This window comes from Dermochelys coriacea, chromosome 4, assembly GCF_009764565.3.
Source record: "Dermochelys coriacea isolate rDerCor1 chromosome 4, rDerCor1.pri.v4, whole genome shotgun sequence".
Taxonomy (NCBI): Eukaryota; Metazoa; Chordata; order Testudines; family Dermochelyidae; genus Dermochelys; species Dermochelys coriacea.
The window spans coordinates 126,639,581-126,652,148 of record NC_050071.1 but is presented as its reverse complement, the minus strand read 5'-3'; the positions used below and the strand labels follow the sequence as shown (position 1 = coordinate 126,652,148).

At 41.0% G+C, this 12,568-nt stretch overlaps 1 protein-coding gene across 1 annotated transcript in view; it reads right to left on the bottom strand.

Moving 5' to 3' along the window:
• The window catches only part of POLN (DNA polymerase nu), a 212,055-nt gene that overhangs the window by 148,129 nt on the left and 51,358 nt on the right, over window positions 1–12,568 (bottom strand). The window contains exon 8 of the mRNA XM_043513854.1: window positions 7,035–7,103. Coding sequence (XP_043369789.1) covers window positions 7,035–7,103 — 69 coding nt within the window. The remainder of the gene's footprint in view (window positions 1–7,034; window positions 7,104–12,568) is intronic.

Genomic DNA, 12,568 nt, shown 5'->3' with positions numbered 1-12,568 from the left:
CTAAAAGAACTCAAATGTGAAATTGTGGAACTATTAACTATGGTTTGTAACCTGTTCTTTAAATCAGCTACTGTACCCAATGACTGGACGATAGATAATGTAATGCCAATATTATAAAGGGCTCTAGAGGGGATCCTGGCAATTATAGACCGGTAAGTCTTATGTCAGTAACGGGCAAATTAGTTGAAACAATGGTAAAGAATAAAATAGACATATAGAGGAACATAAATTTTTGCGCAAAAGTCAACATGTTTCTGTAAAGGGAGATCATGTCTTACTAATCTATTAGAGTTCTTTGAGGGGTCAACAAACATGTGGACAAGGGGGATCCAGTGGACATAGTGTACTTAGATTTCAAGGTCCCTCACCAAAGGCTTGTAAATTAAGTTGTCATGGGATAAGAGGGAAGATCCTTTCATGGATTAAGAACTGGTTAAAAGACAGGGAACAGAGGGTAGGAATAAATAGTAAATTTTCAGAATAGAGTGGGGTAACTAGTGATGTTCCCCAAGGGTCAGTTCTAGGACCAATCCTATTCAACTTATTCATAAATGATCTGGAGAAAGGGGTAAACAGTAAGGTGGCAAAGTTTGCAGATGATACTCAACTGCCCAGGATAGTTAAGATCAAAGCAGACTGTGAAGAACTTCAAAAAGATCTCACAAAACTAAGTGATTGGGCAACAAAAATGGCAAATGAAATTTAATGTGGATAAATGTAAACTAATGCACATTGGAAAAAATAACCCCAACTATATAAACAATATGATGGGGGCTAATTTAGCTACAACTAATCAGGAAAAAGATCTTGAAGTCATCGTGGATAGTTCTCTGAAGACGTCCATGTAGTGTGCAAGTGGCAGTCAAAAAAGCAAACTGGATGTTAGGAATCATTTAAAAAGGGATAGAGAATAAGATAGAGAATGTCTTATTGCCCTTATATAAATCCATGGTACGCCCACATCTTGAATACTGCGAACAGATGTGGTCCCCTCATCTCAAAAAAGATATACTGGCATTAGAAAAGGTTCAGAAAAGGGCAACGAGAATGATTGGGGTACGGGTCCCATATGAGGAGAGATTAAAGAGACTAGGACTTTTCAGCTTGGACAAGAGGAGACTAAGGGGGGATATGATAGTGGTATATAAAATCATGAGTGGTGTGGAGAAAGTGAATAAGGAAAAGTTATTTACTTGTTCCCGTAATATAAGAACTAGGGACAACCAAATGAAATTAATGGGTAGCAGGTTTTAAACAAATAAAAGGAAGTTCTTCTTCCCTCAGTGCACAGTCAACCTGTGGAACTCCTTGCCTGAGGAGGTTGTGAAGGCTAGGACTATAACAGGGTTTAAAAGAGAACTGGCTAAATTCATGGAGGTTAAGTCCATTAATAGCTATTACCAGGATGGGTAAGGAATGGTGTCCCTAGCCTCTGTTTGTCAGAGGGTGGAGATGGATGGCAGGATTATTATTAATTATTATTATTATTATTATTACTGTTAGGTTCACTCCCTATGGGGCACCTGGCATTGGCCACTGTCAGTAGACAGGATACTGGGCTGGATGGACCTTTGGTCTGACCCAGTATGACCATTCTTATGCGTGGATCCTCCTTCTTGACGAATGGGAACTTTTTATTCAGGTTCAAGATAGGGCCCCATGATTCATAGTACAGTTTTGATTTGTGTTACTCAGTGGTGCCATTAGACTGCAAAGAATTCTTTGTCCCTCCCATGACCACTTCACCGCCGCCACCACAGTTCCGTAAATATAAGAATTCCAAAGAATACACTAGAGGGATAGCAAAAGTTGTGCCCAGAACACACTAATAGTTTTAACAGAAGACACAAAACAGGTTAAGTAAACTTCTTTATTGCTTGGTTCATATATAGAAGAAGGAGGAAACACAATTAAAGTGACAATAAAGCCAACAGACAATGAACAGTGACGAAATGACCCTCTTCCCCCACTCTCAGGAAATCAAGGCCAGTTTTCAACCTTGGGTGTACTCATGCGTAATAGCTGACAAGTGCTGTTATCTCTGCACTCAGTCAAATGCTAAAAGAATTTCTGAAGCCCCTCCCAAATCCTTAAAGAATTGTTTTGAAGGTCTTTGAAACTGACTGAGTGCTCCCCTTAATATAGTCTTCAAAAGAGATGTTAACATTAACATCAAAGCATTTTATAATGATGGCAATAGAACTGAGTAAACACACTCCACAGCAAAAACTCAAGCTTCATAGTGTTAATGCTGTGGAGGTGCCCTGCCACAACTATCCATAAAGAGTCAATAGTTACAGAAATGAATGGCTAATTACACAATTACAGGGAACAAAACCCTCACAAACATAAGAACTGCCATACTGAGTCAGACCACTGGTCCATCAAGCTCAGTATCCTGTCTTCTGAAAGTGCCTGGTGCCAGATGCTTCAGAGGAAATAAACAGAGCAATTTATCAAATCTTCCATCCTATTATCCAGTCCCAGCTTCTGGCAGTCAGAGGTGTAGGGACACCCAGAGCATGCAATTGCATCCCTGACCATCTTGGACAATAGCCATTGATGGACCATCCTCGACAAAGGTACATTCACACCCAAATATGTGCCTATGGTCACTCCTGTGCAACTCCAGCAGCTGCATAGGGTGTGATATTGTCCCTCAAAAATGCAGAAGTCACGCACTGCATCCCACTGTTCCAGAATGCATGCAAATCAGGTATCCCAGATTTTTCTTGCCCTCCCAGAACCAGGACCACCATGCAAGCAGGCGGGATCTGGCTGTCTAAACGCTTTGCAAACAAGTCCTCTCTTGTGCCCACACTATATGGAAGTACCCGCCTTTACTCTCACATACGCTGTGAAGGGCACAGCAGGCCACAATTATGAGAACAGCATTGGCCACACTGGCATCCAGATTGGTGTGTAAGCATCATCGAACTTTCAGCCACCCAGACTTGAACTTCATGACCATTTGCTATCTGTGCAATTTGTAGTTGAATTCCCTTTTTCCAGAGTCATTGATGTCAGGGGTATGGTTTCATGAGCCAAGCTAAGAGTGGGTAGGCAGGGTCTTCCAAAATAACTGTTGGCACAAATCCACTGTAGAGTACTGCTTAGTTTCTAGGGAATGAAGTCCCTTCTTCCCCCAAAGTCCAATCCCAGTCTCCTCAGCACCCTGGTGTCATGAATCTTTACTGTGTTTCCAACAGTGTTCATGAACTCTGTGGTCCACTAAGCCCTGAAGAATGATTGAGTAGTAATCTTTTCGGCTCACATACTCACTCGCTTCTTTTGGTGGGCAAAGTATTGGGATATGGATGCCATCAGTGGCCCTTGCAGAGTTCGGAAACCCTGTTCTCTGAAATCCAGCTATAATGTCCAGTACTTGGATTATGGCAACTACTCATGGGTAGATGACAGTACTATTTGTCTCACAAATATGTACAACCATGACCCTGACAGTAGACTTCCCAAACCCATATTGGTTTGCAACTGACCAGAAGCCAGCTGGTGTTGCCAGGTTCCACAAGGCAAAAGCCATGTACTTCTGTATTGGTATGGATTTCCAAAATCAAGTGCTCTGGCACTGAAGGGATGGAGCAAGCTCTCTCACATCTCCATCAAGGTCTGCTTCCTCGTTCGGAAGTTCTGAACCCACTGCTCCTAATCCCAGGTTTCCAAAACCACGTGATCTTACCACATCGTGCTCATTCTCCTGGACCAGTAGCGGCAGTCTACCCATGGGCATACCATGGCAAGAGCAGCAGACACTATATCTGTTCCATGGGACCATAGTGGATTGTCAGTCACCTGCTTGGTCAGCTGTCTTTGGCTTTTCAAAAAGTTCTAGCACAATTCCATCCAGTATCTCTCACTGATTGCTGTGACGAAGCTCTGTCCTTGCCTCCGTGGGTCCTGTGTTTCCTGGCGGATTTTGATAGCCTCAGAGGCTCACTGTGACCCTCTCTCTCTAGAGACAAGGGTCACAGTCTACTGAGCCATTTTCATCATAAGCCAGCGAGGGAAGTGAGGAGAAGTTATCCTTCCTTGCACAGTCTCTGTTGTTCCCAGTCTCAGGTGATTAATCAGGGGTCAAAGGGGGGGGGAGCCCGGGCCCACCCTCTACTCTGGGCTCCAGCCTAGGGACCCTAATAGTATCAGCTATGGTAGCTGACCTTTTAGAAACATAACATGTACAATTCCCTGGGCTACTTCCCCCACAGCAGCCCTCACTTCCTCAAGCTCCACTTCACTCTTACCTCAGGGCCTCCTTCCTTGTGCCTGATATGGTGTGTACTACTCAGTCTCTCCAACAGCACAACTTCCTTCCACACCTCCTGACATGCACACCCACCTGACTAACTGGGAGGCTTTTAACTAGTTTCAGCCAGCCCCTGATTGGCTTCAGGTGTCCCAATCAACCTAGCCTTCTCCCTGCCTTCTGGAAAGTTCTTAATTGGCCCCAGGTGTCTTAATTGACCTGGAGCAGCAGCTCCAGTGACAACATTTCACTTATCCCGGTACCTGGGATTTGTTTAGCCTGGAGCTAATATATCTATCTCCCACTACTTTTCTATAGCCATCTGGCCTTGCCCCGTCACATTGCCTATTGCACTGGAGAAAACTATGTCCCCAAGACAGAGCAGGAGCAGAACCACATCATTCACTTGCTTCATATCTTCCACCTAGTTTGGCAGAAGGGAGAGGTGAACAAGAACTTGCCATCGGCAAATATATGAAGGTGGAGGACAGCACCAATACCAAATAGCAAGGCAGTTCCTAGAGCTTCTCCTTTGATGCACAGAAACCTGGGATATGCCCCTGAAATGGTAGTGCTAACATCACATACCAAACACCGGCCGTGTGGATGGTGGTATACACATGTACAGCATACGTGGACACTCAGTACAGGTATGGGGTACACGTGGAAGTGTACCTGAGTATGTGTGCAAGTACAGATGTAGCCATAATTAGAAAGTTTTTCCTAATATCTAATCTAAATCTCCCTTGCTGCAGATTAAGCCCATTATTTCTTGTCCTATGCTTCATGAACATACAGAACAATTGATCACCATCCTTTTCAAAACAGCCCTCAATGTAATTGAAGACTGCCATCAAGTTACCCCCACCCTCAGTATTCTTTTCTCAAGGCTAAACATACACTTTTTTTTTTAAATCTTTACTCATAGGTTAGGTTTTCTAAACTTTGTATCATTTTTGTAGCTATCCTCCGGACACTCTCCAATTCATCTACATCTTTAAGTGTGGCATCTAAAATTGGACAATATGCCAGCTGAGGCCTCACCAGCACAACGTAGAGCAGAACAATCTCATGTCTTCCACATGACACTCCTGTTAGTATACGCAGTATATTTGTCAGCTCCACACTGCTGATTCATATTCAATTTGTGTTCCACTCCAACCTCCAGATCCCTTTTAGCAGTATCACTGACTAGTCACTTATTTCCCATTTTCTATTTGGGAATTTGGTTTTTCCTTCCTAAGTGTAGTACTTTACACTTGTCTTTACTGAATTTCATCTTGTAAAATTAGACCATGGAACTCATTGCCACAAGGCCTAGAACTCCGAAAGATTTAAAGAAAGCTTTGACATTTATGTGGATAACTAGAATATTCAGTTATAATAATAAAGACTAACAAAGAATATTGGAAGGGATATAAAACCAAAATCATGTCTCTGGGTTTAAAGCAATCTCTAGTAACTATTAGAGGTTAGGTCAAAGTTTTCACAGTTTTTGCATCTTATTCTTATGTATCTAGTGCTTGACGTTGTCAGAGATAGGATACTGAACTAAATATAAAATAGGTCTGTTCTAGTATGGCAATTCCTACATTCCTAAGTATGAGAGAGAGGGCTTCTGGAAGGCCATTTTCTGTGAGAGCTCCGTTCTTTTGGAATTTTTCCTCCTTGGTCCAAAATAGTCTGTATTTATTGATATTCAAGACATATACTGCAAGGCTCATCTTTTTAAGATACCTTTTGGGGAGAGAAAGCTTGCTTAAGGAGGTTACATTTAAGGAGTGTGTGATATTTCTTTTCATTTTATTTGACTATAGGTTTATTTACTTATTTCCCTTTGATTTATATTGACTGTGCATGTTCTTAAATGTTAATGGCCCTGAAAGATGAAATAGGTGCATCTTGTGGTCTTATAAATTAAACAAATAAAATCATCTTGAGAACACTTTTGGCATAATCTTTTGAGGCCAACCACAGTCCATTACAGGGGTCTCAAGCATTGGTGCACCTTGGTCCCTCCTATTCTCTGCCTCTGGCACATAATAGTTTAGACTCCTGATAATTTGGTCTAATTTCAGTTCTTGGGCTTGGGGTGTCTGGTGGCTCGATGGTATTGATGGTCTGTGATATACAGGAGGTCAGATTATATGATCTGGTGATCCCTTCTGGCCTTAAATTCTATGGTTATGTCTACACAGCAGCTGGGAGCATTCCTCCCAGCATAGATGGAGAGTCTCACCCTAGCCACAGAGCTAAAAATAGCAGTGAGGATGTTATGGCACTAGCAGCAGCTTGAACTAGCCATCTGAGCTCAGACACAAGGTCAGGCGGGTTTGGGCTCAGATAGCTAGCCTTAGTCACCACCCATGCCACAACCTCCTCACTGCTATTTTAAGCGCGCTATCTCAAACAGAACTAATGCTAGTCTGTTTAACCAGGTGGGAGGCAACTGCAGTGTAGATACACACTATGATTTGGAAACAGCCTTCATTAGCTCTCACTGCTTCAATATCTGTGTGAACCCCACTTAGCACACATGGCCCTAAATCATGGGAGTGCCTCTGTTACTGAAAACAGCACCACTGGTGGATTCAGTGTCTAATAATATTTAACATATGAGGCCTTCTTGTCTTTTTCCATATATAGACTCTGACTTTACTTTTAAAGTTTACTTTTTAAAGTTACTATTAAAGGTAAATCACAATTTTTTTTTCATTCACCATATCACTATGTAGGTACAATTTTTTGGTATATTTTGCTATGAAAATCTTACCTGCAATTCATCAGCCAGATCCATCATTATACTGTAAAGTATCTTCAAGTTTAGAACCAAGTTCTGGTGCTCATTTAAAAAAAATAAATCAAGAATACTCAATTACTAATATAAAACTGGTAAGATTATTACTTCAATACTAAGGGACTAACCAACATGAAAGCATTTTTCCTTGTGCATCTACTGATGCTAACTCTTGCATATCTAGTAATATTCTTAGGCCACTGATAATCACATTTCAAGAGCTCCTGGGGAAGTAATGATCTGGAATATTTAGAACTTAATGTATTCCTTATTTTACATACTGCACCTGGGAACACAATCTAAGCATGAAGATTGAAGAGGTGTACTTACTTTTAAGAGATAATATTGTAACAATGGGCTTTTGATACTAGAGTTAAAGTTCTTCTAGTAAAGTAATCATGATAGTGTTAACTGGGTTATCGAGAGTATTATGGGACAGAGCCATGCTCCTCTTCCATGCCTTACTTCTTGTTTTAGTCCATGGGAGTGTTCTCCCCACTCTGTTGCGATGCAGTTAGATATACAGCAAGTCCCCAGCCTGAAGTCCCACGAATAGACTTATCTTTGTTGCAATGAGCAGTCCCTTTTCAAAAGTTCTACCATCATGTCTACCCAATGGAAAGTTTTTTACATGATCATTTCCATTCTGCTAGCAGTATCTGCCACAATTCTGTGACTTTGGGCTGTTCCCCTCCTCTCTGAAAAAATGAAGGCAGTTCAGAGTTGTAGCATAGCTCATACTGGCTATGCTCCCTTCTCCAGCTGCACACCAGAAGAGTCATTCCGAAGCTATGTAGAAACTCTTACAATATGATTAGTAACAATAGTGCCAGTCAGCCTACTGTACGTAGTTCACTATCTGGCCCACAAATTGTAGACATAAAATAAATGTTGTCCTTTGGCTACTGGAATCTCATCAGGGACAGTAGAATTGTGGGAGATGCTACTAGCAAATAGGAGATCATCAGGTAAGGTACGACATTCTGTAGCCCAGCATCTCAATTATACAATGCTTGGGAAGTAATGAGCAATGAATTATAAGAAAGGACCAAAAAAAACCAGACTGAAATAGAGAACTCTCTGTTTGAAAGTACATTGCAAGTTATTTTTGTATCACCACATGCAGAACCTTCATTCCAAAAGAGGCCTCTGCAGAGGACAGAAAATACATCTTACAATGTTTGATAAAGCTGTTGACAGAAGATCAGGTTGGAGACCTTCGGATTTCCTCAGTTGAGGCATACATCCTTTCTGCCCATGATATTGCTAGAGATCTCAGAGGTCTTCAGGAATAGGTGAACTTGATGCCATGTGTCTCCATTACACATAACTTCATCCATCTGGCCAGTGACTGGTAGAATGCCAAAAGGCTTTGGCACTTTGGGTGAAAGGATACAAACAAGGAGCTTGATCTTCTCATCAATTCATTGCACTTGAAGTAGTTCTTAAGTGCTTTACATACATCCAGAATATGCTACAGCTTTTCTGTAGGATGCTGGGGCTTTGGACAGAATAATGGGAGGATCTCTTCCTGTGTGGTATGGAAAGAGAAATCTCACCTTTGGTAAGAAAGTTTCTGGAGTCCTTAGAACCAACCTGTCACCATGGAACAGTGTGTTTCTGTATGGATAGAGCTGCCAACTCAGACTTGCAAAAAGAAAAGGAGTACTTGTGGCACCTTAGAAACTAACAAATTTATTAGAGCATAAGCTTTCGTGAGCTACAGCTCACTTCATCGGATGCTGTAGCTCACGAAAGCTTATGCTCTAATAAATTTGTTAGTCTCTAAGGTGCCACAAGTACTCCTTTTCTTTTTGTGAATACAGACTAACACGGCTGCTACTCTGAAACTCAGACTTGTGAAGCTAACATAATCGTGACCAAGAAGCATGTTTTGATAGATAAAAAACAAAGGCATAACTGTTAATGGTTCAAACGGATGGGTGCTAAGGGCTTTTAGTGCCAATGGTAAATTCCACTTAGGAAAGACTGGCCTGATGGCAGGTTTAGACAATCTGACAGCTCTGAGAAATCATGAGACTTGCAAATTTTCAGTTAAGAAGCCTGTGTCAGACATGACTCACTATGGTGCTGGGCTGTAGTCCCTTGTCTATACTGTCCTGAAGAAAATCCAGAATAGCTGGAATTCCAGGGTATTTGGGATTTCTGTTTATCTCCAGGAGTTTAATCAGGCCCATATGGAGGAGTAGGCCTTTAGTGCTGAAGTCTGTCTGGAGACCAGCAGAGTTCCGACTATCTTGGAGGATAAAATGACTGCTTATGCTTCCCTCTCAATAGCCATGCAATCATATTGATTTCCATTACAACTCCGAATATGAAATGTACAGTGCTCACTTTATATTATTATTATTATAAATATTTGCACTGTAAAGAAGATAAAAGAAATAGTATTTTTCAATTTACCTCATACAAGTACTGTAGTGCAATCTCTATCATGCAAGTGCAACTTACAAATGTAGAATCTTTTTTACATAACTGCACTCAAAAATAAAGCAACGTAAAACTTTAGAATCTAGCAATCCACTCAGTCCTGCTTCCTGTTCAGCCAATCGCTAAAACAAACAAGTTTGATTTACATTTACGGGAGATAATGCTACCTGCTTCTTATTTATAATGTCACCTGAAAGTGAGAACAGGCGTTCGTTCACATGGCACTTTTGTAGCCAGCATTGCAAGGTATTTATGTGCCAGGTATGCTAAGCATTCATATGCCCTTCATGCTTCAGCCACTATTCCAGAGGACATGCTTCCATGCTGATGATGGGTTCTGCTCGATAACAATCCAAAGCAGTGCAGACTGAGGCATGTTCATTTTCATCATCTGAGTCAGAGGCCACCAAGAGAAGGTTGGTTTTCTTTTTTGGTGGTTTGGGTTCTGTAGTTTCTGCATTGGCTAGCCTCCCCGAGTACAAATACACCTGGAACTGGTAGGTACATATTCAAGGAGGCTAGCCCATGCAGCCACTCAACACGGCCCATCCTACTGTATCTACACTATTTTTAGCACATTAGCTTGAGGCAGAGCTAGCATGAGTATGTTTACATGAGCTGGGAATCACACTCCTAGCTCCAAGTGTAAAGACAGCCTTAGTCTTTATTCACTCTCACAGATCTTGGGAGACAGGCCAGTCCTTGCTTACAGACAGTCCCCCAATCTGAAGCAAATACTCACCAGCAACCACACACCACACAACAGAACCACTAATCCAGGAACCTATCCTTGCAACAAAGCCCGTTGCCAACTCTGTCCACATATCTATTCAGGGGACACCATCATAGGGCCTAATCACATCAGCCACACTATCAGAGGCTCGTTCACCTGCGCATCTACCAATGTGATATATGCCATCATGTGCCAGCAATGCCCCTCTGCCATGTACATTGGTCAAACTGGACAGTCTCTACGTAAAAGAATGAATGGACACAAATCAGACGTCAAGAATTATAACATTCAAAAACCAGTTGGAGAACACTTCAATCTCTCTGGTCACTCGATCACAGACCTAAGAGTGGCTATCCTTCAATAAAAAAGCTTCAAAAACAGACTCCAACGAGAGACTGCTGAATTGGAATTAATTTGCAAACTGGATACAATTAATTTAGGCTTGAATAGAGACTGGAAATGGATGAGTCATTATACAAAGTAAAACTATTTCCCCATGTTATTTCTCCCCCCCACCCCACCCCCCTCTGTTCCTCAGATATTCTTGTTAACTGCTGGAAATAGCCTACCTTGCTTGTCACCATGAAAGGTTTTCCTCCTTTCCCCACCCTGCTGCTGGTGATGGCTTATCTTAAGTGATCACTCTCCTTACAGTGTGTATGATAAACCCATTGTTTCATGTTCTCTGTGTGTGTATATCAATCTTCCCTCTGTTTTTTCCACCAAATGCATCTGATGAAGTGAGCTGTAGCTCATGAAAGCTTATGCTCTAATAAATTTGTTAGTCTCTAAGGTGCCACAATTACTCCTTTTCTTTTTGACAGCCTTAGTGTCTTTCATCTCTTCTACAGCATCATCCTTTATTTTTATTTTTTTTTTTTAACTAAACTGATCTTTCCTCCTTAAAATGAAGATTTTCATTCTGTGAATGAGCCTTCACAGACAAAAAGTTTTTAACCATGAAAAGTAGCTCAAGATAACTGTTGTCACCTCATCTCTTGCAGAAGTGTCCAATTTTTTTAATTCGGCAATCTATACAGTTCTTTTCCATTAAACCCAATAGTGCTGATCATCAGATTATGTTGTAGAGCTTTCAATTTTGAGAGGCCTTGTGAGTGGCCTTGGGTGAAGAGGAGAAAATTACTTGCCACTCTGGCATGGAATTTATGAAAAATCTTCTCAGTTAATCTAGTTGGTTGTAAAATGTTTCCCTTCTGTTGAGTGCTTGACTAGACTAAAGTTAAGGTTAAATAAAATTAGGTAGGGTAGGGTAAAATTAACAATCTATTATCACTTCCTACTCCTAATCACCAAAATAAGAGAGCTGTGGGAAATGCAACAAGATGTACTTATCTCATTTACCTTTTTAAATTTTTTAATTTCTTATTTCCTTCTCTTGCTTGGCTCTACTCTGTCTTCTCTCTCCGTCTCTCTATATTTTTCACTAAAATTTTAACATTTTTCTTCTTTTTGTGGAAAGAGTAGAATCCCTTGCCCCTTTCTCTTTCCCCCTTCCTGGGAGTATTTTCCATTTTCTTCTCTTTTCTCATACTCCGCTCTCTTTCTTAAATGATATTCTCATTCTGTACATCCCATTCCCATGCCCAGTGTTCTCTCCATATTATTAACTCACCATACTCCCCCAATTTCTTATTGCCCTTCTTCCTGGATGTTCTCTTGTCTACTTGCTAGGTTCCTCTATCTTTTACTAACCTGCCCACTTTTTCCTCCTATGACACACTACTTGATTATTTCATTCCTCCCTTTGCTTATGCTACACCGCTTCATTCCCTTCTGTGTGCGCCATGGGATGGAGAGTGAAATGCAGCTGTGGTTCACATAGAATGATGTAGTACAGAAGCAGTCACAAGCAAGGGAAGGGATTGGCACAGAAGACAAAGAAGAGTAAGTAATGTAGTAGCCAGAAGGTGGAAACCCTCAGAAGGCAACAAAACAGCTACACAATAAATGGGAGGAAGTAGAGGAAAACTCCCATTATGTCTGAGTATTGCATGCACCTTGCAGGGCAAGAATATACTTTTTAAACATGAGTGCTTTAGGATACCTAATAAGAACTTCAAGACATGTCTATTACTGCACATTCAATCTAAATGTTCCATTAATTTCAGTGAAGAATTTCTACAGCATCAGTCAATAAAATTCCTCAGATAAGCTAGATGTTTTGGAATTTTTTAAAGCATTCTTATAGGGTATACAAGAGACAAAACTGTTTTAGTGATATCAAAAGTAACACTTCATTTAGACTACTGGACACAGATTGAGATCTGAATAGTTCTCCCTAACTCTCTAAACTCCCAGAATAATT